The sequence below is a fragment of the Salvelinus namaycush genome, chromosome 27, assembly GCF_016432855.1.
Source record: "Salvelinus namaycush isolate Seneca chromosome 27, SaNama_1.0, whole genome shotgun sequence".
Lineage (NCBI taxonomy): Eukaryota > Metazoa > Chordata > Actinopteri > Salmoniformes > Salmonidae > Salvelinus > Salvelinus namaycush.
The window spans coordinates 30,873,204-30,900,908 of NC_052333.1; the positions used below are offsets into that span (position 1 = coordinate 30,873,204).

At 45.2% G+C, this 27,705-nt stretch overlaps 1 protein-coding gene across 1 annotated transcript; it reads left to right on the top strand.

Moving 5' to 3' along the window:
- Window positions 1–2,257: 2,257 nt before the first annotated feature.
- LOC120022856 (ETS domain-containing transcription factor ERF-like) lies at window positions 2,258–26,702 on the top strand. The gene is made up of 5 exons (XM_038966895.1): window positions 2,258–2,829; window positions 18,183–18,417; window positions 20,466–20,578; window positions 21,555–22,444; window positions 22,551–26,702. Exons 1-5 carry the CDS (start codon window positions 2,808–2,810, stop codon window positions 23,109–23,111), a joined length of 1,821 nt encoding a protein of 606 aa, XP_038822823.1. The 5' UTR covers window positions 2,258–2,807; the 3' UTR covers window positions 23,112–26,702.
- The last annotated feature ends 1,003 nt before the right edge of the window (window positions 26,703–27,705 follow it).

The window sequence follows — 27,705 nt, forward strand, 5'->3', positions numbered from 1 at the left end:
AGAGACATTACTGCGCAGCCGTATTCATCGACCTGGCCAAGGCTTTCGACTCTGTCAATCACCACATTCTTATTGGCAAACTCGACAGCCTTGGTTTCTCAAATGATTGCCTCGCCTGGTTTACCAACTACTTCTCTGATAGAGTTCAGTGTGTCAAATCGGAGGGCCTGTTGTCCGGACCTCTGGCAGTCTCTATGGGGGTGCCACAGGGTTCAATCCTCAGGCCGACTCTCTTCTCTGTATACATCAATGATGTTGCTCTTGCTGCTGGTGATTCTCTAATACACCTCTACGCAGACGACACCATTCTGTATACTTCTGGCCCCTCTTTGGACACTGTGTTAACTAACCTCCAGACGAGCTTCAATGCCATACAACTCTCCTTCCGTGGTCTCCAACTGCTCTTAAACGCAAGTAAAACTAAATGCATGCTATTCAATCGATCACTGCCCGCACCTGCTCGCCCGTCCAGCATCACTACTCTGTACGGCTCTGACTTAGAATACGTGGACAACTACAAATACCTAGGTGTCTGGTTAGACTGTAAACTCTCCTTCCAGACTCACATTAAGCATCTCCAATCCAAAAATAAATCTAGAATCGGCTTCCAAAATCGCAACAAAGCATCCTTCACTCATGCTGCCAAACATACCCTAGTAAAACTGACCATCCTACCGATCCCCGACTTCGGTGATGTCATCTATAAAATAGCCTCCAACACTCTACTCAACAAACTGGATGCAGTCTATCACAGTGCCATCCGTTTTGTCACCGAAGCCCAATACACTACCCACCATTGCAACCTGTACGCTCTCGTTGGTTGGCCCTCGCTTCATTCTCGTCGCCAAACCCACTGGCTACAGGTTATCTACAAGTCTCTGCTAGGTACAGCCCTGCCTTATCTCAGCTCACTGGTCACCATAGCAGCACTCACTCGTAGCATGCGCTCCAGCAGGTATATCTCACTGGTCACCCCCAAAGCCAATTCCTCCTTTGGTCGTCTTTCCTTCCAGTTCTCTGCTGCCAATGACTGGAATGAACTGCAAAAATCTCTGAAGCTGGAAACACTTATCTCCCTCACTAGCTTTAAGCACCAGCTGTCAGAGCAGCTCACAGATTACTGCACCTGTACATAGCCCATCTATAATTTAGCCTAAACAACTACCTCTTCCCCTACTGTATTTATTTATTTTGCTCCTTTGCACCTCATTATTTATATTTCTACTTTGCACATTCTTCCACTGCAAATCTACCATTCCAGTGTTTTACTTGCTATATTGTATTTACCTTGCCACCATGGCCTTTTTTTGCCTTTACCTCCCTTATCTCACCTCATTTGCTCACATTGTATATAGACTTATTTTTCTACTGTATTATTGACTGTATGTTTTGTTTATTCCATGTGTAACTCTGTGTTGTTGTATGTGTCAAATTGCTATGCTTTATCTTTGCCAGGTCGCAGTTGCAAATGAGAACTTGTTCTCAACTAGCCTACCTGGTTAAATAAAGGTTAAATAAAAAATTCAAAAATAAAAATGGCCTAAAATGGCTATAGGCTACCTGCATCTCGCTAACCAAACCATGGCCACATTTAATTACAATCATAAACCCAGATTTGAGTCAGTAGGCCTAGCCTATGCCTATTGAAACGACAAGTCAATCTCGCAAATATGCAATTTATAACGGATTGTGGTTTTAACATCCTCCACATAATAACGACAAATTGCCAGAAAATAGCCTAACATTCATAAAAATGCCGAATTATCTTTTCTCTTGCGACAAATTCAAATTCCTTTATTAGTCACATTAGCTCGCAATAATTCGTATTTTTATGAAAAAACGTATTTTGCTTCTTAGGTCGTTAGAAGTTAAATCGAGATCCCTTAATAATTCGCTCGATAACTTTATGGGACAATATTTTATTGGCTAAATTTGCAGCTCCTCTCTTGCTGCGAAACATTTTGGCTAGTTTTTAGGCCTTGGTTGGCATGTTTTGAGTAGTCATTGGCCTACACATTTTAGCTAGACCTGGCAACCCTGCAGTAAACTAAGTGGGCAGACTATCAAATAGTCACTGATTATGATTTGATGCGGTTACATATTCGCCGCAAAACGGGATACATCAACATTACCGGCGGCGGTGGGTCTCCACAGCAACGCCGTGTGGTGTAGTGACGCCAACCAGGCGAATGGCAAGTAGGCGTAAGCTCCTTCCCAGGTCCGCGTGGGCGGCCCCGTGTGGTAGGGAGAGCGAAACACGACACCCCTAGAGAGGAAGGGGGGCTGGGGGTTGAGAATACGGAGTGAGTGGAAAAATAAAAGTCTGTAGAAAGAGAAAAAAACGTGGTTCCATACTCAGATTGAAAGTTTTTCATGCGATGTTTTGACTACTGGAATGACGATGTGGAAGATTCGACCATGCAACATTTTAATGCGGCTAAACTGATTAGCTAAAGAATTATAACAGTGTTACAAGGCATTCCCTCACTATCAGCACGACGGACTCAAAGTTCAACGCCATTCAGTGCTGACGAGTGGGTTTATACAAAGCTAGAGCAACATTCGTCTCTACGGTTTGTGAAAAAGAAAATACAAAATAAAGTTAGGATCTCAAAAGTAACTAGGGAACAGTAGGGGGGCTGGGGGTTAGAGCGCATGAGAACAGAGGGGTTCAGGCTAAGCTTAGAAACGGAAAAGTTTTCAAGCCAGCGAGGAATTTTTCGATTTTAATTTGTCAAGAACAACGAAGGCTGGGTGTCCAATACCACGCTAACTAACAACCAAACGGGAAACTGACCAGAGTCACCATGAAAACCCCGGGGGACACGGGTAAGTTACGATAATGTTCGCGGACCAACTATTGTCCGAATGGAACTCTGTGTTCCTGTTGTTGTCCACTGGAAGTGCTTAATACTTTATGGCGCTCGACTGGCGGTTGTTATTGTTTCACGTAACAACACAATCACAACTGGATAATTTGGGAATGGCAAAAATGATCAACTTGTAATTATGTACCCTTGTGTGATAGCAATGACCAATGGTTATCGTAAATAACTGCTGATTTAAGAACTCTGCGTAATGAGACGTTGAAAACCCAGACAGGCTAGGGCGCTAGGCTAATTAGCTAGCTGATTGCCGCAATTTCCTACTCGAGTCCAAGCAGAGCTAGCTAACTCGTCGTGGAAAGTTTGTAAAATAACCACGCAAAACCATTTGCTCACATCACTGTCTATTGGTTAGCAAACATCTTACTGTATCGGTGTCTGATAGCTAAGTTTACTTGGCTATTATTCCAGCTAGTTAGCTAGCTAACCAACTTTCGAACTTCCACATTTGACTAGCTAGCTAACCAATTCCCCCAAAATGGACATTCCTGGCGAGTAACATTTAGTGTTAGCTAACGTAACCTTGCTTACGCTTGCTAACGGGCACAGACCTGTTGATAAACAGTTTGTTTATTTGTTTCGTTATCCATTACTTAACTATTTACCAGGGTTGCTAGTTGGGCATGCCAGGACTCTCATTCGACATGTAACCACCGCTTTTCAACGTCATTTAATTATTTCCAGCACAAAATGAATGTCTACATAATGTGTGAACGGCACATTTCTACGTTTTGTAGAAACGCATATAATGTAAAAAAAAAAAAAAAAAAGTTCTGGCCGATTACATCAAAAGTGAAACACAGATTCGCGATGACGTGGGAAAAAGAATACCCACCATCTGACTAGAAACGTTGCAGGTTTTGAAAATCACCTTTTTTCTTAACTTTTAATCCTACCCTGTGATGTCAGAGAAACATTTTTTTAGGATCTTTATCTTTTTAAACAACATCATATAAACGTGCAATTTTCACATATGTAGTAGACACTGATATGGTGCTGGATATAACGAATGAGGTTGAATTCATTTTTTTTTTTTTTATTGTCTTTATTTATCTAGGCAAGTCAGTTAATAACAATTTCTTATTTACAATGACGGCCTAGGAACAGCCTAACTGCCTTGTTCAGGGGCAGAATGACAGATATTTACATTGTCCGCTCAGGGATTCGAAATAGCAACCTTTCGGTTACTGGCCCAATGCTCTAACCACTAGGCTACCTGCCGCCCCAACTCGGGCACAACTTTTATAGGAGGGGGGTGTCCTAGTAACTAGTTACCGGTGTCCTTAGTAACGTTAGTACTTGCTGCCAGCACCTGCCCTCGCTGTAATGTTAACAGAACTATGGAAAATCAGTGCTCGGAGAAGGACACTGTCTACCGGTGTCCTAGCTAGCTACTGGTGTCGCCCCTGCCTGTTTCGTCTCTTCTTCTTCTGTGGGGTTTATCGACGGTTGGCATCCAACGTTATGGTGCATTAACACCACCTACTGTACTGGTGTCTCCCGCCTGCTTTCTGGAGTCCTAGCTTAAAAATGGACCAATAGAAGTATAAAGAACGACCCGGAATTGCGTTCCGCAATCACACTGAGTAGGTCTAGTTGGCAAGATCGATTCCCTCTCTGGATGAATAAAAAGAAGTGCATTGCCAGTGAAATCATGTTCACATGCATTAAACCATTAGCAGATTATTCCATTCCCCTCCCCCCGGTCTCGGGTACACCCACACATGAAATAACTTATTTAGAGTATGGGAATGTTTTCCATATGAGTTGGCTGGCTAGAAATATCTGCTCTGTAGATGTACCTTTTCCCCCACCTCATTTGAGCTACACCTCTCACTTGGGACATGGCTTACAATTTGTCTCACACTCACAGAAAACATTTATGCTTGATCACACACTATTTTCCCATAAATAGAACGCCTACATTTCTGAGTTGTCCTGTAACGTCTAATGAACCAGAAAATGGTGATATTTAAATTAGGCCTATTTGGAATTCTAGGAAATATTGCTTTATATTTGCCACAACACAAACACACATCCTGTCACAGTGCAAATATTACACTATATTTTGAGGAGTATGGACACCGGTTGCGAGGTATCCTACATTCGGGATGTGGGAACTGGGAAGCTGAAGGGTCAATGTAAAATGGGGATTTTGTTTTCATACACCAAATGGTATTGTGGCCTTGGGCCTTCAGTCAGCACCCCACCCAGGATCCTCTAACATGCAGGAATCCAGGTATCTCTTACTCCTCTGAAAAGAGAGATTGTGGGAGGAGCAGTTGTACACCCCCAGGGCAGATTTACTGTTACTAAGTAGTTTCATGGCGTTCACTCATCTGCACTCATTGGTTCAATTTGTTCCTGAATGCTTCACATCTCGGGAATCCATCTTGTAGGCTAAGCCGCTGTCCTCCCACATCTTTGTGTAGCAACTCCGTTGTCTAATAACTGGATCATTATGCTGTATGGGAGTTACTTTATGCTACTCTTCATTAGTATTGTAATGTAGACTGATGCCAACATTCCAGGAAAATATCATTAGCATGAATTTGTTTCTCAATAGGCAATGGTATTCAGGCACATATTTATGTTGTAGATTATAGAATGTCACGTAGGCCTACATGGCTCTCAAAGACTGAAGTCCAATGTATAGGCCTATAGTACATCTGTCTGTTCCATTCTGAACATTGCACGCTCCCGGCTGACTCTGGCCCAGGTGAAACAGCTCAAAGGTGCCTTGGCATCTGTCAACGGCACTGGGATTCCAGTTCTATGGGTCACACTCCACTCGCATCCTACCAGGATGTGAGCAGTCTGGGCTGCTAGCTCCTAATTTTCCACTTGTGTTACTCATTATATCAACAATCCGCCACATGTGCGACGTCACAGCTGTAGCCGGGCACTTTTTGTTGTCTTCCCCAGTGTACGAAGTGAAAGGACCCATACACGAGCAATTAGCCTGCACAGGCCACTGCAAGTGACTGCTGGGGGTGCTCATGTTTGTCAGTGGGAATATTCAACATTGTTCCTGTCTGCATTTAAACAACATGACTGTCAGGAAAGCAAATTAGTAAGCATAGTTGATTGAAATTGGCCTAGGCTATAAAAGAGAGGCTTTCTCAACAGCATATCCCCAACATGTTGACTAGGCCTAGCTGATCAAGTAATGGATCAATGTTATTGAAAACCCTTAATAAGCAGGTTATGATGGTGTCGTCAGATTGGCAACCTGCACCATCGCAAGTGAACTCCGTACTCTGACCCATGATGACGGGAAGAGATTTTTTTCCGAAATGTGCTTTGGTTATTACCTCTACCGTGAGGAAAAGAAAACACACCAGGACCAGGTAATACTGGTAAAACAAAGGCACGCGCCATAGTTCATTACCCACTGAATACAGTAGACTATTTGTACTACTACAGTAGGGTTGCTCCCCCACCCGGCTCCATGCTTGAAAGCCTCCTGCAGTGTAGATGAAACGCCAGGGTAGCCCAAGTGGAACCAAAAAATAGTCGGGCCGCTGAGCAGATAACATGTTAGGGCCTCTATCTGTGAACACCTGACAGGATGCAGAGGTTTCCGCCTTCTTTACAAACTCCGAGAAGGAGCTTGATGTGACCAAACCAATTTTAGTCAACTTGGGTCCATTTTACTCTCGAAGATAAGCATATCTTTCTAGAATGACATGAATTCTTATGCTTACGTTTTGTGCTTTTCTCTCCCATTTGAAATCGGTTGAACAGACTGTTTTTTTTTGTTGCTTTCAAATCTAGCCATTTGGTCTTCAACTGACATTCTGAAGGTTTAAGTCTAGCCTAAATGAAACAGGCCTTATCAGTGAAAGATCAACTTTGTCCTGTACTATGACACAAGGTTTAAGGACAGATTATGTAGAAGGTTATTAAAATCTTCAAAATCATTACCAAACCCCTAATCTAAAATATAGAATTTAATATTTAGCATAGATATGCTAACTTTTCTCTTCTGAGCTGGATTGTTCCCATCAATGCCTTTGGGCTTCACTTAATCAGATGGTACGGTTGTGTTAGTCACTGTGTCAAAGGGACCAAAATGTCTGACAAATATCAGTTACAAAGTATAATATTTGGTGTTTAACAGATCTGTACATACAGTTTTGTAGTAAAATGTTTTTAATGCGAAGGTACTGTTTGGACAAAATATTAACACATCACGTCATTCACCCATGGCCATCTGTGTCCCAGTGTTTAGCCAAGCTGTCAAAAGTGCAGGTTGCTCTGTCCTGTGGCTTGTGGACGGGGGGGAGCAGCCTGGGTGTTTTGTCTGCTCCAGCCCTGGGTTTGGTGGGAACCCTGAGGTTTTGTCTCGCCTGTGTCTGTCAGAACTCGCTCGGAATCCCTGCGGCTTTGGCTTTTCCACACGAGTGTGTGGTAGTGTGTTTTACTTCAAACTAATGTTTGTGTTAGTGGTGTACTCTGTGATATTCTGAAGTGCATCTCCTTGAACATGGGCGTGTGTGAAGGCTGAACTGGTGAGAACGCTGCGATGTGGACCCCTCCTTTCTCACGCTACTTCACACACACACGTGACAACTTGCACCCGATTCTTCACCAGAGCAAGATCTGAGCAGGTGAGGTGTGAAGGAGGAAGCTGAAGGGGAAGCCGTTTACAGGCTGTGACAGAACAGAAGGGAATCTCAGCCTTGTTCCTGTTAGTCATCAAATGGTTCCATCTTATCAGGGGAGGTTTAAAACTCCTTCAGTATGTCTGTCTTCTCTCCAGTTGGTAAGCTTTACAGCCGGAGACCACAGCTCAGAGTTAAGTAAGCGGCACATTTGTTATTTTCCCTGACTCGACTGAGAACCCCCCCAGAACATCACCAAGGCCCGTATAAAAAAAAATAAGAAATTTATTTTTTAAGATCAGTTATGTAACTTCTATCAGACCGATTGTACTTACAAGAGCTAGACTCAGGGTAATGAAGATTTACTCTGTATTTATGTGTTCTATGCTGAACACACACACACACACACACACACACACACACACACACACACACACTCACCCAACAGTTTATTGCGGGGGCCGGACCCCCCACATACCAGTTAAAATGCTGACGTCTGTGTTGCATTACATACACAGACCCACTACACAGACACACGCAGCACACTCTCAATTCTCACGCTAGTGCTGATGTTGGTTGCCATCTTTGTGGTGACGCCACATTGATTCCCTCTTATATTTTTACGCACCCAATTTAGTCTGAGGAGGATCCAGTGCTAATGCAATAGGACTTGGGTTTAACCGAATTAGGAAAATGTGAACACTGAGATGGTTAAAATGGCCACCTCAGGCCTAGTGTTTTTGCATACATCCTATCATCAATCACAAACGAGTATATGTGTTGCATGCCCCACTAAAATAAACAATGTAGCTTTCCTGAAGTTTATGATTTGCGTACAGCCTACATTTAGGGCTGGCACAATGACCGTGTAACCGGCGGTTATGGATGAAGACCTTTGTGAGATTAAAATACTTATTTGAGGGGAGGTGGAACGAACAGCTTACTGAAGGCAGGACGGCTGGACTTTGGTGCCATTGAGTTTGTTTCTGCTGAAACATGGACTCTACAACGTGACGACGTTTCACATTACAGTAAGCCTGTATGCAGGCTGCCTGAGACCAATCTGTGTAAACATCATTAATGATGCCCTGATATTGACAGCTGACTGTAGACGGGACGGCCGGGCTTTGGTGCCATTGAGTTTGTTTCTGCTGAAACATGGACTTTACAACGTGATAACAATACAGTTACCCCTATATGCAGGCTGCCTGAGACCGATTTGTGTAAACATCATTAATGATGCCCTGATATTGATCACAGCAAATAAATGACAGCAAAATGCTTCCATATAACCTAATCTGTTGGGTATTAGTATCAAGTCAATTTGAAGCTAGTTCATGACAGGTTCATGAGAGGTCTCAAAGTAGAGGACTTTGAGTGGAAGCACAGTGTACTGCCCCCATGACTCTACTATCACTAATGACTATGAAGACTTTTTGTCTCTGTGGAAAGATGGAACATTTAAAGATGCATTAGCCGTCAGTGAAGAGATTGGCAGCTTCAGTTCTGACTGATTTATCTCGTTCCCTTGGTTTGGTGGTTTATTCTGGGCTGTGGTGACAGCCGTCGGTTAGGGGAGGGAGCCCTGATGTCGACTGTGCGCTAATCTCACAGCTGGAGCCACCAAGTTGTCGTCAGCCGCTGTCTGTGGTTGTGGAGAGAAATGAAAGTAAAGACTGTCTGGAGACCTAACCTCAACACAGAACTTTGTAAACTGGGCAATCTATCCGTTTCTCTGATTCTTCCTCCCATTTCCAGCCCCCTTTCCACTGCGTTAACCCATCCTGACCACTTATTTTTTTATCGCTTGCATTTCCTTGATCTCCTGCTCTGTCTAGGCCTACATCTTGATCTTTCTCTCACCGACTTTCTGAATGTCTCAATGTTAGCTCTTTGTCCTCTCTTCCGTGTCACCTTTCTCACTCCCCCTCACTTTCTCCTGCTCTGTTTGCTGTTACTTTTCCAGAATCTCTCCCATCATGCTGCAAGTCTTGGTGTTTTTGCGAACTCACAAACCTGAGATTTCATACGTCTTTGAGTGAAGTTTGTAGCGTGTGCCGTCTGACGAATCGAAGAGACAGAATTGGCTTAGACGAAGCCAGACACTGCTGCTGTCTACAGAGGCCAAAGTCCTGTCTGCCTCCAACAGAGCACAGGCCAGACCTCTAATCTGTGCTGCCTGGATGCATAGCCGCAGGAATATGTTTGGGGTGGGGGTGCTGCTTTTTTTTGTTTCAGACTTTGGGAGGGGGGTGCAAGAAAAAAAACTTTGCCCGCCCTACAGACGGCTATATAGGTCCGCTAATACAGGAATTAAAGGCCCAGTGCGCTACTTTTGGGAGTTCTTTCTAAACAAAAACAAAATATAACTTTTTTATTCCGATTTTCTTTTTTCAGGGGGTGCAGCATCCTCAGCACCCCTACTTCCCACTGCTATGCCTGGATCTCCCTGAGTTCAGAAGAAGACTTTAGTGCCCCCCCCCCTTGCATCTTCCTCCTTCGCAGAATGATCCAGAATAAGAATCTGAAGACAGACAGGAGATAAACTGTGTGCCTCAAATTATAGGACAAATAACAGGGGAGCAGGGGATAAGATATAACAGACTGAGATGTGTGAAGAGTTAAGACAGTGGAACTTACTTGCATTTCTCCCCATGGAGTGCTTGTGATCCCTAGTCTGCCACCAAATATCCTGCACCAGAAGCCAGGCCCCTGTACCACCACCAGTGACTTGGGCCCAGACGACTGACTCTGTCTGTCACCCACAGGGGGCTGAAAGGACCAGCTGTGCGAACGGACCAATCTGGGTCCACCCCACTGGGAGGCTGTCTGGACTGACCAGTCAGAACCCACTTTCAGACCACTGCCCTCTGGATAGACTCATTTCCAAGTCACAGCAAGGATGCTTGTCTATGAGGAAAAAGCCAATCAGAGCTGACTTCTTTCAACAGCATGCCCCACTTTCTGTAAGCAGAGTTACTCTCTGGAGTAGTGGGGATTTAGACAACACATGGTCGTCCTCTCACTTGGACATGACCTGATTTTGTCCAGGGGTCTTGCACATTACCCTGTTAGTACTATCCCAGAGCATGGAGGGGAAAGCCTGCGCTAAGCCCGGCTCACCCAGCCGACCCCTCCATGTTCCCTCTGATCACTTCCAGGTTTTCTTCAGGTCACTGCCTCTACTCTCTACTCAGTCACATGGTTCACAGCGGTCTTAACGGTCGATGGGATGATAAAGCTTAGATTAAGGATGTGCAAATACCTCTCAAGTGGATTTTTTTTGCTATTCTACCATCCTCTTAACACTAGAACCGCTGGCCCTTGAGGGACCACCCCCCCCGTTCAAATTAATGAGCAGTCATTCTGACTTACAACATTCTAACAGTGTAATTAATACATTTCATATATGCTATCGCAAAAATAATAATTTGCCTGTGTTTCTAAAGTTCTTTGGTAATATTGGAATGTATATATATTTTTCAAATAACACAATAGCATTTTCATTAGTATGTTACTGTAGGCTATATATCTTTAAACAATAAGGCACGGGTGGGTGTGGTATATGGCCAATATACCATGGCTAAGGGCTGTTCTTACGCACGACGCATCGCGGAGTGCCTTATTGCTATTATAAAATGGTTACCAACGTAATTAGAGCAGTAAAAATAAATATTTTGTCATACCTGTGGTATACCACGGCTGTCAGCCAATCAGCATTCAGGGCTCGAACCACCCAGTTTATAAATATATACAGTACCAGTCAGAAGTTTGGACACACCGACTCATTCAAGTTTTTTTTTTTTTTTTTACTATTTTCTACATTGTTGAATAATAGTGAAGACATCAAAACTATTAAATAACACATATGGAATCATGTAGTAACCAAAAAAGTGTTAAACAAATCAAAATAGATTTGAGATTCTTCAAAGTAGACACCCTTTGCCTTGATGACAGCTTTGCACAAATAAAGTGTAAAATACATTGTTACAACTATGAAACAGAAAGCATATGTGTTGGAATGCGATAAGAGCTTCTTGTTATAAAAAATATAATAACAGCCACCAAGAAATGTGCTATTTGACATGTGGTCAAATGATTACAACCTCATTTAGCCTAAACATCATTATAAGCGCCAAGTGTGCTTGATAAATACTGAAAATCAGCACAAAAGCAATAATGGCATCATAATGAATGTGTCCATTATGACAGCAGTCAAAAAAAAGTCCATTATTGTCAGCTTGTCAGCCAAGTAAAGCATCTTCACGCAATAGCATCAGTTGGAGCATGCCACATAAACAACGAAAGCTGGTGGTGGCGTTTCATTTTGGTGGTGGCGGGGGCACCTGCTTGGCAGGTCTGGAATTTTGAGATTTTAGGGGCAAGGCTATTTGGCCTTCAAGAGGTGCCCAATCTGGCACCAAGGCCATCTGCCAGGGCACCAAGGCCTTTAACCAAAATAGCCAATTTAAATATATTTTAAAAACACTAGCTAATCTGTTTAAAAAAACATATGTAGATAAATCATTTGCCTGTCAAAAGTGTAGGTGATAAATGCATAATGGCTACAGCCTCACATGTCCACACCGATGCTGACATGAGGGAGGCGCCAGAAAATGTAGTCAGACTTTTCATTTTATATATATATATATATATGCTTAATGGCAGTTAACTTCTAAAGGAATGATTCTGATGACATAGGCCCAGGGGTGTGGCCCGAAATTATTTGGTGGGTAGGGTTTGTAGTAGCAGCAGTAGCAGCAGCAGCCCCCTGCAAATGCCTACTGGCCACTCTTTGTTAGGAGAGAAGGGCCAGTGCCTGTTGCGAACAAAATCACACACCTATGAGCGGAGGCAGAAAACATTCTGAAACTATTTAACCGTAAATGTAATTGTTTACAACCTGGGTGTTTTTTTTGTCATTTCGTGAGGCATGTCTTACCTTGTTTCAAAGTAGATTAGCCAAATTCCAAACATAGGCATGTCAAGGGAATTATTTTAGAAACACTTCCTCATGTGCCATTGAAGCCAGTAGGCTATTTCTCTCACGTTCTATTGGTTTTCAAATAACTTTATTTTGTTGTCCAGCAGCCATGGTCAATCCTAGTCATATTAGCAACACGTGCTCGTTGTTACATCCTTAGGTCTTCCCTCTTCCTAAATGTCTAAAGGATATTTTTGTCTCTGTCACATGAAACCGCTCGCATTAGCGGTGGGCTTTTTGAGAACCGTGTTTTCTCGCTAATTGCATTTTGGAACATTTGCGTGTGTAGCCTACTGCCGCGTGCGCATTGCTGTGCTTATAATGTGAAGAAGTAATCGTTTATCAACATTTAAACTAAACTTTCTGATCTGTTACATCAGAGTCATTGGTTTTGAAAGTTTGTTTGATGTACAGAGGTTGTATGAATTTGGGATCTATTGTCCCGCAATGGACCCATAGTCTGTTTGGAATCTTTATTTTTGTCACGTAATGACAAGCTGACCAATAGAATAGGTAGGCTAACTAAACTTTTGTACTATGGGGGACAGTAGATTGACGTAGGCTAGTGCTTTTGCTGTTCGTTACTCATCTTGTTGGCTGAGTAAAAGTAAATGTGGACAGTTCTTCTAACATCAATGTGCACCTCGGGAATTCGATAGGAAGGACGCGCGCTGTTGCATCCCAATGTGTCTGTCTTGTACTTCAGAGCTGCGAGGCCTGAGAAGGACACAATGACGTTTCCTTCTCAGGGCATTGCCTTATACGAATTGAGATACCTGAGAGCGCAATGTACGTGAGAGGTAGCTTCGGGGCACAAGGATTGGCAGCCAGGAGATGGGAATTATAATTATTATATTCAGGCCAAGGGCATAATGGCCAATTTGGCCACAAGACATGGCATTTTTTTAGGGGGAATTACGGCCACACAAGGTTGCATCCACGGCGATGTCGGGCGACGCTGCCGGGAAATGTGAGGCCTGCTGCTCAGTGTGCACAGAATCAGAAGCTCAGAATCAGAAGAATGATTATCAGAGATGTCATGATTCATTTCTTCCCCCCTCTCTGAGCATTTTCATTTCGATTTTGTAGCACCTCTAACTGAGCATCTGCATCCATTTGTCTTAGTCTTCTTGCCATTGTAAATGACGCAGGCTCTCACTGTGTACTCCGAGAATACTGATAAAACTGCTTAGATTCATTGGACTGATATAGTGTACATACCATTTTAGAGATTATAATTGGAATAGGTCAATACAATAGAATGGCCCGCCCTGTTCTTCATTCACAATGAGTGATTACATAGTTACATGGTTCGCTTCTCCTCGCTCTTCAACTCACCTATTCTCCCCCTTTCTCACCCATCATACTTTACTTCATTTATTTAATCTGTTACGTGTGAAATTTAAGTTTTGGTTCCCTTTCGAGGCAATTATCAGGGTGATTATCGACTTGGCACGGCGTCTTCAACTTCCAGGGGAAGGGGCAACGGGAAAACCATTCAAAAAAGGACATGCCATCCTAAAACTGGTTGTAACTCCAGTTCTGTTTGTGATATTAAGATTCTAACAATATATATATATATATATATAACAGTGTGTTATATAGACTTATTTAGGAAAATTAAAGGATGGAAGGGGGCATGACTTTACAAATGTCAGAGTAATACATTTTTTTTAATTCATGAAGTCCAAATGACTGCTTTAGCGTTTCTAGTGTTAAGGGTCAAGCCCGGTCAAGCAATTCCTACTCAAGTCTTCAAATTGGTTGAGGTTTACCAAAGGTTATAACAAATACTTTATAGTGAATTATGAGTGTTGTATTAGTTGCTAATAATATACACACAAATCAAGTTTATTATGGAGATCAACTCCATTTCCTAACCTCAGGTTTCCAAGACTAGTATTTAGGACGTCTGTCCCAGGGATCTATTGCTGAGCGTGGAGACTGATCAGGGCCTGCACAGGCGTGCTCATAAACACTGGCTCTGTGTCCGCTCTGCACGGGACAAGGCCTGCACTCATACTCGACAGTCCTCACATAGCAGGAAAATTGGCGCAAACACGCGCCCTGTCTAACCATCTAAGGCTGATTTTTAATCACAGCTTGCACTGCGCGGAACTCCCCAAGACGCGTCTGGTTTCTGTCTGGGCCGAGTTGGCCGGCGCACCTCGGGATCCATTACACCGTCGCAGTCCAGCCCCTACGACTGTCCAACCACCGTCATGTTCTAACTTGCTTTCATCTCGGTGGCGTTGACATTGGCAATTGTTGATGTAAAGATGAAGGTAACATATCGAGGGTCTGCCGTGTGGTGGAGTCGCGTCTTTGTGAAGGTACTGCCATGACAACACCATACAGCCCTGTCTTTTTTTTGGGCTGCTACATTGCTCGGGGTCTGGTGCACCTGCATGGTGGCTGCTGGATGCATAAACATCCCAGTTTAGTGCATAGGGGGCCAATCACACACAGAACACACAACCAATGTATAGCTTATTCCCTTTGCGCCTTATATCTTTGGAAAGGCCACACAGCCTAATACACCGTTTACATTTTTTTTTTTATATAATGTAGTTAACAGTCAGAGACAAATTTTCCGATCTCTCTTCTGGTCTCTTTCACAGGACTCTGTGCTGATTTTAGTTTTTCATGTTTCCTTCCCTTTACCACTCTCTCTCTCTTATGTAAACAGTTGCTTTCTAGAATCGGGAGAGGGGTGAAAGTTCATGTGGTGCACCTGCAGCTCTGACTGGCCTCTTTGATCTACATCAGGGTGTTTTTCCTACCCGGGTCCGTAGCCCCTTCTACACCTTGATCTGTTTTCTTCTGTCTTCTTCCTGGGTTTTTAAGTTGCCCCTCCTTGTCTCACTATTAATCCTTCCCCCTGTACTCTGACATTTTCTATTTTATTTAACTAGGCAAGTCAGTTTAAGAACAAATTCTATTTACAATGACGGCCTAGGAACAGTGGGTTAACTGCCTTGTTCAGGGGCAGAACGACAGATTTTTACCTTGTCAGCTCGGATTCGATCTAGCAACCTTCCATGAGTTGGTGTTGATGGCCATGTCTAGGATAGGGAGCTATTAGCCCTCAGGCTAGCATGAGTCAATGTTAGCATCTACCTTTTTAGCTACAAGAAGTTTTAGCGCTTACCTTGTTTTTTTTATTTGTGTGTGTTCACCCTCTCAATGCACCGTGGCATGTCCCCGTTGAAATTCAATGGAGGGTAGACCAGTGGTGATGGACTACTCACTCGGAGAACAAGTCCGTGCCCCCTCCTACCTATCTCTGTGTCCAGGCAGCCGTCACTAGCAGACGGAGGCTGACCTTTTCCTCCAGCTAAATATAGAGCCAGCAAAGAATAGGAGGAAGGGAGGGAAAAGGGGGGGAATTGATGGAGGGAACATGGTGAAAAAGAGGCGATGGAGCCCCTGGTCTCAGACCAGCAGGCGTTCAGGACAATGCACGCGATGTCTATCTGTTATTTAAAGCTACTATTATAAACACATGACGTCATAGGGCCGCTAACATCGAGTAGCCGTATTGAAATCCTCGTATGAAAATGGTTCTCGTTTAGAGATCCTATATTTCTGTTGGAAGGGAAATTCAGGTGCCTCAAATAATGGTCACACACTCTTGTGGTAGCCCTAAAAATTCACTTTTTTTGTCCCTACTCCTTCAGTTATTTCCCTGCGAGACCCAGGAAAAGGGTTGGACAACTCTGTCTTCTAACTGACCTCATACACTTGATGTTCGTTGGATCATTATGGCCCCGCTACATGACTGTCCCAGGTATCAGCCCACCACACATGGGAATTGATGTGTGTTATTATGGCGCGTAACCATGATCGTGTTTATCCGTGTGTAATTCCTATCGTAGTTACTGTCACCCGCAGGATCACCAGCAGTCCCACCAGGACCACTGGTAGTGAGCACAGCAGAGCAGAAGACGGGCTTGTAATGGCTGTTATGCTGTGTGTGTGTGTGCGCGCATCTGTCTAGAGAGGAGCAGCGTTGTGAGTGTCAGTGATTTGAGTTAAGAGATTTGCTGTATGTGACGGACACTACAGTGAATGTCTGTGTCGGCTAAGGGACAGCAGAGCAGAACCGCGACCTTTCATCAGTGAAACCACAGATGACAAGTTGTTCTCTTTTCCTGTGATGCCTCCTTCTCTCTGTCCTCCCTCGCTCATTTATTATTTTACCTCTTTGTCACCCCCCCCCCCCCCCCCCCCAAACACTTTCTGAACTTTAGATACCTTTATAATTGAATTACAGTTTTATGTTCGGTGTGTTTCTGGTGTTTTTATTTATAGAGCTAAAATGTCCTGTTGCTAAGCAATGGTGTCAGAGGGAGCGAGGGAAAGAAAGGCATGGCAGCGCGGAGGGGAAAGGCGCGCTCCATGTGAAAGCTGAATGACAAACAAGAAGAGGCCATGAGTCAGCACTGACGCACGCTCAGTGGGCAATGCTGCTATTTGTATGTGTGAGCACTCTGCTCCCACGCATGCACCCACTTTACCTTTTCTGAACGTGTGTGTGTGTGTTTGTTTGTTCAATTTGCTCACTCGCTCTCATTTGATCTGCTCCTGCCGGGGCTTTACATGTGCTTTGACACCAGCTTCCCAGCATCTGCCCAAGTGGCACAGGCGCTAAAGTGGCGCCATTGATTTGGCCGCTCTTGTCGACGTTTTTGGAATGATACGCTTATGCTTTAGGAGCTGTGAAGCGTCGGATAGCCATCAGAACCATTCACTGTTTTGTTCAATTCAGACGAGACAATTGAAGTAGTTGAATGGTTTAGCCTGTTATCCCTATCCTATTACTTTGTGTGAGTCACGTGTCATAGGCTTTTAACTGGGCCACTCGCTAAATCCAATCTTCCTTCCTTCATACAAAGAGTTTTTTTTAGTGACAATGGGCGTTGAAGTCCCTCTGGTGCAGCAGCATTTGACCTGGAATGAAGGTTTATAGTGACAATTGTGGACTTTGGCTCAACAGGTGGTTCAATGGGGCAATAGGGTACCAGTTGTCGGTATTGCTGTTTGTGCTCTTATCTCAGTGTTTACTCTAGTATTCTAGATATGATGTCCTTCTGTTTTCTATTATAACATAAATACCTCTGGTATGTACACCGTAGTGTGGTTTTATCTGTTGCGTTGTGCCCATGTGTTTCTCCGAGGGCGATTTCTCGGCCTGCTTCCTAGAGCACATCTGGTCCTAATGAGGTGTGTGTGTGGGGGGGGTTATGTCTCTGCCTGGCCTTGTGTTGAAGTGGTGTTGAGTCTTTAAGCACAACCTACATCTCTAAAACAAATACTTGCGCTCCCTGTTCTCACGTGTGTCTAATGTTCGTTACAGCTTTTATTTTGTCTTCATACTCGAGGCCGTTCTGATTAACGATAAACATGGAACTGATACGAAAGCACCAGGCCTGTACAGCTTTGATTTCAAACTCAAACAAATTTACAAATTTGTTTTTGAACACTGATCCCAGTACAGCTCTGTAAGACTCTTTTTATCCAAAGTGACTTGGTCAATAATCTACGTGACCTGTCACCTGGAGATCAAACCCACGACTCACAAACCCTTTGTCGACTCTCCACTACCAGCCTATCCCTGTTGCCTCTGTTCTCCGCTCCATCATCCCCAGCATTTGAACACTACACCTCCATCTAACCCCCTTTCTCCTCCTCCCCCCTCCCCAGGGTTTGCCTTCCCCGACTGGGCCTACAAGCCCGAGTCGAGCCCCGGCTCGCGACAGATTCAGCTGTGGTGCTTCATCCTGGAGCTGCTGCGGAAGGAGGAGTACCATGAAGTCATCGCCTGGCAGGGCGACTACGGAGAGTTTGTCATCAAGGACCCCGAAGAGGTGGCCCGACTGTGGGGCGCCCGCAAGTGCAAACCGCAGATGAACTACGACAAGCTGAGCAGAGCGCTTAGGTAAGAAAAGGGGAGCAACTATCGCCTCGACTTAGGGATTCTGGGTATTGTAGGATGAAGAAATGAAGTGAACGGGTCTCTCTTGCAAAAGAGATTTAATCTAAGTGTAACAAACCTGTGTAAATACAGACCTGAAGTAGGGGAATCTGTAGTCTTAGTGGGCTACAGTGTGTTTAACCTTTTGCTCCAGCCTAGCTCTAATGCACCGGACTCAACTAATAGCTGTTATTAGAAGACTGTTTTTAGCTGATTTAAGACAGGCCAGAACAATGAGAGCTCTGGAGTGCCCCCCCCCTGTTTGTGTTTCAAAGAGAAAGGGAGGAGAAAGTGGGAGCGCGGTTCATCACGACTTGTTGATCTCGGATGTACGTCAAGGTCCCTTGTTTTAATGTGACCGCTCATTTAGAGAACTTTGTCTTTAGAAACACACGCTGCAGAGCACACGTGGGAAGCTGAGAGCTTTTATTTAGTCCGCAGTCTGTTCTCACTTTCTTTCGCTCACTCAATCTTACACACACACACACACACACACACACACACACACACACACACACACACACACCACACGCATATCTCTGGCTGTCACACACTTAGCAGCCAGAGCTGGCCACACACTGGCTTGTCAGCGTCACCTTCATGTCGTAGGTTGGTGTGGGTCAGATAGTGCTCATCCTACCAATGACTCGTCACAGCTGCTTTCTCTGCCAGTCCTCCTCCATCCCATCTGCGCCTTGTCGGTTTGTTTCTATGGTGTACCAGTCTCCTCGACCGGTCTGACCTAACGTCTATGCTACTTTCTTCTGTCATAAAACTCTTCAATGAAAGAAGCTTTTAAATTCTGAAGTAATTGAAATCTGGCAATGTTCTTTCCTCATTAGGGTTTAGGATTGGATTGGGGCTGCTTGGGCTACGAAGTGTGTGTGTGTGTGTTTAGAATGTACTTTAAAGCTGTGTCATAGAGGCAGTAGTAACGTTAGCCCTTTGTGCTTTGTTTGAAGTGAGTTCAATTGTTCTTCAAAGCACCGTAGAGCAAGCTTGAGCCCTTGTGTGTCCCCACATGTTTCTCCCAGCTCTCTCTCTCTCTCTGTGTGTGTGTGTGTGTGTGTGTGTGTGTGTGTGTGTGTGTGTGTGTGTGTGTGTGTGTGTGTGTGTGTGTGTGTGTGTGTGTGTGTGTGTGTGTGTGTGTGTGTGTGTGTGTGTGTGTGTGTGTGTGTTCCTGGCCTTTCCCCCACGTGTTCGAGTGCTCTCTTTCTGCGCCTGTGAACATTACGTTCCAGTCCAAACCTGTCTCCACTTCACATCTATATCAAAGTAAGCACTAGGCAGCCTCCTACTATTACTGCCATTTAGCGTGTGTAGGTGGGAGCCCTCTAGTCATAGTGGTAGCCGCTGCAATCGGGAAGAGGCCCTTCACCCATTGAGTCCTCACTGTGCCAGCGCGAGAGGTTCAGCAGTGAACGAGCTAGAGCTAGCTACCTTTGGTTCACCGGCCACAATGGCTGAGGACTTCCTTCCACTCCTAGTGCAACAGAAGTCCTTAGACTGAGTCCCTGCGTGTTCATTTGGCCATTGTTTGTAAAGGGTTGTCTCATTGAGGTGAAACATATCCTGCAAGAGAGACCTACTATTCTCCAGTGTGTGTGCTCATTACGTTTCGTATTGTCATGGTTACCGCACATAATGATACCCTTAGATCGGGGCTCTCCAACCCCGTTGCTGGAGAGCTACCGTCCTGTAGGTTTTCACTCCAACCCTAATCTAGCCCACCATTCCAGTTGTCTGGTTGATAAGCTGAACCAGGTTAGTTACAACTGTGGTTGGAGGAGGGTAGCTCTCTAGGAACAGAGTTGGAAACCCTTGCCTTAGATAAATAGCAATACAATTACATAGTAATAGATACTGCATGTCTTTTGGGGGGGGTTCTGTGTATCACACTCAGTAGGACCACATAATGCGGTGTCTTTGTGTGCCATTGAATGTATTTAATCCTTATTTAACCGTGCAAATTGAACAAAGAGTGAGTAACCGTGTAAACCTTGACCCCACAGATATTACTACAACAAGAGAATCCTCCACAAGACCAAAGGGAAGAGGTTCACCTACAAGTTCAACTTCAACAAGCTGGTGCTGGTCAACTACCCCTTCATCGACATGGGCTCTGGTCAGTACTCTGTCTCTAGTCTGGTTGGAAATCCACCGGAGACCATCACTGGCACAGTTTTAAGGATACTATAGATGAGTACGTTGTAAGTGTCCATCATTTGGAAGTCTTAAAGCATTTCCATAAAGTCCTCATACGCATTTACTGACGTCTGATCGTTGGGAGATTTGATTTATGTATAAATGTATTAAAGACTAGCTACGCCAATACAGATCCCTAATGTGCCTGAGAGCCGAACACATACTAGCTCCATTTTGTTGTGGCAACGGCTACAATGACTGACAGGTAATGACGTGGACTAAATGCTTAAAATACTCATCCATCTCCATCAGGTTTATGTAGTGGAGCGATGTTTGCATATTGCATATTTGTTTATATGCTTCATACCAAGTGTTAACCCCCCTTTTCTTTTCTTTTTTAAAGCCCTGGGGCAGTAATCACAGCCACACAGTGTAAATAGGGCACACTTGAAGCCTGATACCTTGTGACATAACTGTTGCATGGAGTTTTTATTATACTCCATATGTGATGTGGTCTGGGTTTTGACATGTTTTGATATAGTGGTCACACACACCCATGCCTCTCCGACGTTAACTCACTCAGCAGTTTTAGGAAAATGGAGCTACCCGACTCGTATTTGTGATGGCAAAAAGAACGACTTTCCAATATTTAATTTTGGCACGAGCGAGGATGCCAAGAATTTGTGTGCCACAATTTTTTATCGCAGGGCAGAAAGGTGGAATGTAACACGTGGCCAGTGTGAGCAGTGGGTTTTCTCTCTCTGTCCCGGTCTGTGATTCTGTGTACAGTAACTTTTACTCTCACTCACCTGCTTTTTCTGACTTGGTTTCACTTTGGCTCTGATTCTCCTTCTGTCACCTATTGCCTCACACTAACTGCTCGCTCTCTGTGTCTCGCCCTCTCTCTCTGTTTCATTCCTATTCTCTAACTCACTTGTCCTGTTCTCTCTCTCCAGGCAGGGGAGTCCCCCAGAGCGCCCCTCCCGTGCCGACCGGGGGCAGCCACTTCCGCTTCCCCCCCTCCACCCCGTCCGAGGTGCTCTCCCCCAGTGAGGACCTGCGCAGCCCGGGCGTGTTCAGCAGCGTGGCCCGCCGTATGGGCCGCGGCTCTGTCTCCGACTGCAGCGACGGGACCTCCACCAATTCTGAGCTGGAGGAAGGCGTGGGGGGTGAAGATCGTGGCGGCGTGGGCCCTGAACGGGCGTTCCGTGGCCTCCTCCACCCCCGCCTCTCCCATGACTCGCTGTTTCGTGCCTACGGGGGACCCGGCGGGCTAGGCCGTCCCCCGCCCGGCCACAGGGTTCACGGTGACCCCATGTCTCCGTTCCCTGTGTCCCCCCTGCCGGGCCCTGGGGGCCTCCTGGGGTCCACCCTGTCCCCGGCCCTGTCCATGACCCCTGGCTCCCACCTGCCCTACACCCCGTCCCCCTCCCTCAGCCCCATGCTGGGCTCCCACTTCTCTTTCAACCCGGACGACATGAAGCGCTACCTGCAGGCCCACCACCAGAGCGTCTACAACTACCACCTCAGCCCCAGAGCCTTCTTCCACTACCCCAACATCGTGGTCCCCCAGCCCCACAGGCCCTCTGCCGCCCCTGACAAGCCCATAACAGCCCACCACCATGCCCCGCCCATGCCCCACTCCCATTCACTGCACCACCATCAAGGGGAGGAGCAGCACCCCTCGCCCTTCAAGTTCAAGCTGCAGCCGCCTCCGCTGGGGCGTAAACAGAGGGACTGCTCTGCCTCCTCTACCGGTGGGTCCTCCTCCAGCCTAGGCTCCTCCTACGCTGCTTTAGGGCTGCTCTCTAACTCCTCCTCCTCAGTGGGCCCTCCCAAAATCAAGGTGAGCCAATCACTAACCAGAATCAAGGTTCGCCTGACTAAACCCCAGTTTAATGTAAAAAGAGATGTGCTCATCAATGACTCCTCTGTTGTCTATTGTTGTCTAGGTGGAGCCTATCTCCGACATCGAGTCCGATGAGGAGGTGGAGGTGACCGACATCAGCGAGGAGGACGAGCTGCTCGACTACGACGAGGGCGACGTCTTCACCCCCCCTCATCCCACCAACGGAACCGCCCCTACTGCCATCACCAACCTGGGCGCCATCGCCGCGGACGACCTGGATGAGGAGGTATTCAAGACCCCCGCCGCCCCTCCCATTGGCCCTCTGACTCCCTCCCTGCTGGGCCTGAAGAGCGAGCCAGGCCAGGGCCCTCCCATCAGCCCCGGCAGCACCCTCTGTATCCCCCTCAAGCTGCGCTTCAAACGCCGCTGGAGCGAGGACCAGAAGATGGAGGCCGATGGCGAGCGCGAGGAGGCCGAGGATAAGAAAGTGCGGGCGGAGAAGGAGGTGGTGGAGGAGCCGACAAGGAGGGAGTCAGAGAATGGGGAGGGGTCAAGGAGAAGCCCGTCCATGAGTCTGGGTGCTCCTCCGGCCCAGCGCAGGGCCAGCTCCGAGCTGCAGAGAGCCACAGCCCAGCTGTCTCTGGAGAACCATGGAGCCTGTTGAGGCAGGGATACACACACAAAGAGAGACGATCTCATGCCCGTACCTACATACACACTCACTCATATAACCAAGCTTACGCATATACACAAGTGCCTGTGCGGAAGGCTTTTTTTACTCTCATTTTGAACTGATTTAATACTGAACATTAACACACAGCTCAACATGCTGTGACTGAGACACTAAGGATGGCCATTAGATATCCCCCTCTAAACAGAAGACCCTTCAGGGCCCAGATCCAGGATCCATCCCATAGACCTGTATGCTGCCTTAAGGTGCCTCCATCTCCCCTCAACATCTCCTCCCAGTAACGCCCTTAGCTCCTTAGCCTTTCATGTTGCATCAAAACAGATGGGAAAGAGTCCCTTCAGACCCACTCTCTCAGACGAACCTTAATATTGCTGACACTGGGGGGGATGACATCATGACAATGCCTTCTATCTTCAACAGACTTGAAAAGAGATTACAGAAGTGCTTGTCTTGACGGGGACCTCGTACCAACTCTTGTCAACTGTTCCATCACCTTTTATGACTGGGAAGGGATCTCAGGAGTCAAAACAAAGAGACCTCCTTGTCCGCATCTGTCTAATCATGACCTCTTCGACAGGGACTGACTTAAGACTGAATTTGTGTCTGAGTGAGCCCTCCTTTTCACCAGACGCTCTTTGATAATCGTCTCTCCCCAGCCTTGAGCGTAGGGACAAAAACCATAATGGCGTGCAGATCTACAGAGGACGTGGATGGGCTGACTGGAGACTCCCCCCCCTGTCTCTTATGGCCTTCCTGTCACTCAAGTGTTGATTGACACCTACCATGGCAACAATGCAGTACCCAACCAGGCCTTAATGGACAGCTTTTGGGGGGACCCTACAAGACTTTTGCACAATCTTATAAGGAGAGAGAATCGAGAAAATAGGTAGTTAGTCCGCGCTTGGAATGGTGTTGAAATATTATCTTCAAGGTCTCCTCCTTTCCCCTCGTTGAAGTCGCTCCTGTTTCTCCCATAGAGAGTCCCTCAAAATAAAAAATGGCCGTATTTGGGGAGATGCGGTGGGGCATTTGCAGTGAACGGAGGGTTAGAAGTACCTCTGTATATACAATGTTCTTGAACTGAGACTGAAATTAATCGATTTCCCCTCCCTCCCCAAGAAAGTATACCATGAATGTGAGTACCGAGGTGATAACAGGCAACTTCACAAAGCCTTTTTAGTGACATTTGAAGTTTGCCCGTTTTAACGAACAAACAGGACAAATTGAGATTGTGCCTTTTTTAAACTGACAGGTGACTTAAAAGGAATTACCCCTGCCAAATAATGTGCTCACACTCTCCCACACACAGACACACAATGTTGTTCCCTGACGCTCACACTCATGTAAACACATTTCTCACTGTTAACTCACATGGTACCTCCCCACACACACACACACACACACACACACTCTGTAGAAGCCTCAAGAGCATACCATACTGAAATGAGTTGGTGTGGGAACAAACCACATACACTGACTGCCACTTTGCCTTGTTTTTTATACCATTTAAGAAACAGATGCTGAATAACTAAAACCAATACTACACATATTTTATTTGAATATATTAAATACAAATGTTATATTTCAACAAAAAAAGTATAATTTGATATGAATCAGGAATTGTAATGGTAACTATATGTTGGGCATATATGAGGGAGCCCTCTTCTCTCCTTGCCCTTCTTGACTGTGGAACTGCATTGAAAAGGGTCCTTGTACAAGAGGAATCGGAACACATTTCTATTTGTAATGTAAAAACAAGTATTCTGTTTGGGGGTTGAAGGGTGGTGGGTGTAAAGGGACAGTATATTAACAAATAATGGAGAAATGTTAGATCTTGGACCCTGAACCTCAGCTTTACGACCAGGCTCGCCCCTTCTTGACACCCCAAATGCTCCTGGGAACACAGGGACTAGGAGCCTTTTGAGGTCTACTGAACCTGCCTTTTGTCTTGGACCATGAACTATACTAGGAGAATGCATCAGTAACAGTCCACCACCTGTGTGTACGTATGTGAGGTAGACCTGGTCTGCTGAGAGGGGTGTAATGCGTAAAGGTGGACTGTGACATCACTAGCGACATGATTTCCCATCCCCGTACTAGTCTCTCTGGCTTTGTAGACGCTTAACCAGAGAAACCACCATCGCCCACGCGGGATATGACATCACAAAACCTCTGAGAGGGACTTCCCGTAATCTGAGAAGAAGCTTTGCAGGTGCCATCTACTGCAGCTAGGCCCCTCCAGCTGGGTAACACAACAAGATCCAGGCCAAAATAAGACTTGCCCAGAGTTTGTTCATAGCGCTAGTGTGGCGTGAGTGGGTGTTTAAGCAGCTGTTGGTGTTGCCTTAAGGCGTCCGCATGCTTCCCCGCAGAAACCGTTCAGAAGAGTTTGTGGATATATTATGACAACATTTTGTTACGTTTTGGACTTAGGTAAGGTTTTTTCGGCTGTTCGGGCACATTACATTTTTTCTCGGGAGCAAACCGACGTCAGTAGCTGAAGTCTATGCCCCTTCGTCGGTGATTGGTCAACAGTAGGGATTCTTCAATAAAGTCTTAGTTGTCATTCAAGGAGAGACGACTAATTTTCACGCAAATTGTTTTGTTTAGAAATACTGCACCCACTTAGATTTAAAATTGCGCGACTAAGATCTTCTCTGGAAAAACGCCAATTAATTACATATTTCTTGAGTTATTCTGACTATTTTGAGGAAGTGTATACTGGCTACGGCGTCTCAAAGTGGACACACCGTACAATTTCCGCTTTTTTTCTTGTTTTTCAAGCGAATGTCTTTTTAAGGGTGTATGCGAACACAGTCATTCGGTTCGGCACTAGTCAAACAGAAGCATGCTAATGCTTTTAGCCACCCAGCTAGTCTTTTGTCCCGCCTTGCATTGTAACTGACAGCTGCCTTAATTGTCGCTTAGAAAGAAAAATTAAATCACCATTCATTTTTTTCCTACTATGTTGATACTTTTCCCTCAATATCATCATTGCTGTTTATTTTTCAAAATGTATTATTACTGTCATTATTATTATTATTAACATGATTTACTATTTGATTATTTTGTACTCTGGGCCTACCTCTTTTCCATGGCTATTTGAAACCCTCATGAGTTTAGTGTTTTATTTTTCAGTACGTATTTTCCAGACAATGACAACTCTTACATCTTACTATTATCTGAACTAAAATAGTAGTTATAACTTCAACTAAGCTGGTTGTATTTGTACTTGTGGACACATGGAAAAGAGGGGCTCACATAATCCTATCACATTACCTTCGTTTTGAAATATATTTTTTGGTCTTGTGTATATATATTATTTTTCACTTTTGGGAGGACTCTGTGAGGAAAAAGATATTGTATTATTTGAAAGGTGACCATCTCTCTCCCTCTATCCTCCCTCTCTCTCTTCTTTCACTCTTCTCAGCGGTTATTTAACACTTAAACTGAGAGATGAGACTCCATGCCTTGAGGAAGCGTACCTTCTGTTTCTCTTGTATTTTTCATCCCTTATTTGTAATTAAATTGTAATCAGGGTTCATTAAAACAGGTAAAAATTGACAAGTGTCTGTGTTTTTTAATAGAGGACTTACACATGAGTTTATTACATTAGTTAGTCACTTCAGGGCAATGCCTTTCTACCTCATCCTGCTTAGCTGTACTGTTTGAGCAAGTTTCACGTCGCCTTGACACGTTTTCTGCCGTGAACTGCTGTGAATGTGTTAGTCATAGATATAGACTGAACAAAAATATAAACGCAACATGTAAAGTGTTGGTCCCATTTTTCAGGAGCTGAAATAAAAAGATCCCAGAAATTGTCCATATGCACAAAAAGCTTATTTCTCTCAAATGTTGTGCACTAATTCATTTAAATCCCTGTTAGTGAGCATTTCTCCTTTGCCAAGATATGCCACACCTGTTAGGTGGCTGGATTATCAAGAAGCTGATTAAACAGCATGATCATTACACAGGTGTATATTGTGCTAGGGACAATAAAAGGCCACTCTAAAATGTGCAGTTTTGTGTCGCAACACAATGCCACATATCTCAAGTTGAGGGAGCATGCAATTGGCATGCTGACTGCAGGAATGTCCACCAGAGCTGTTGCCAGAGAATTGAATGTCCATTTCTCTACCACAAGTCGCCTCCCAACGTTGTTTTTGAGAATTTGGCAGTACGTCCAACCGCCCTCACAACCACAGACCATGTGTAACCACGCCAGCCCAGGGCCTCCAAATCAGTCTTCTTCACCTGCAGGATCATCTTAAGACCAAGCACCCGGACAAGTGATGAAACTGTGTGTTTGCGCAACTGAAGAATTTCAACTGTCTCGGGAAAGCATGCTCGTTGTCCTCACCATGGTCTTGTCCTGACTGCAGTCCGGCGTCGTAACCGACTTCAGTGGGCAAATGCTCACCTTCGATGGTCACTGGCATGCTTGAGAAGTGTGCTCTTCACGGCTGAATCCCGGTTTCAACTGTACCAGGCAGATGGCAGACAGCGTGTACGGCATCGTGTGGGCGAGCGGTTTGCTGATGTCAACGTTGTGAACAGAGTGCTCCGT

Excerpts from the sequence above, each read along its gene's own strand:
- LOC120022856 (XM_038966895.1), top strand. The coding sequence starts at position 2,808 with ATGAAAACCCCGGGGGACACGG. Across the intron at positions 20,579-21,554 it reads CTTCATCGACATGGGCTCTG|GCAGGGGAGTCCCCCAGAGC; the intron begins GTCAGTACTCTG and ends CTCTCTCTCCAG. Across the intron at positions 22,445-22,550 it reads TGGGCCCTCCCAAAATCAAG|GTGGAGCCTATCTCCGACAT; the intron begins GTGAGCCAATCA and ends ATTGTTGTCTAG.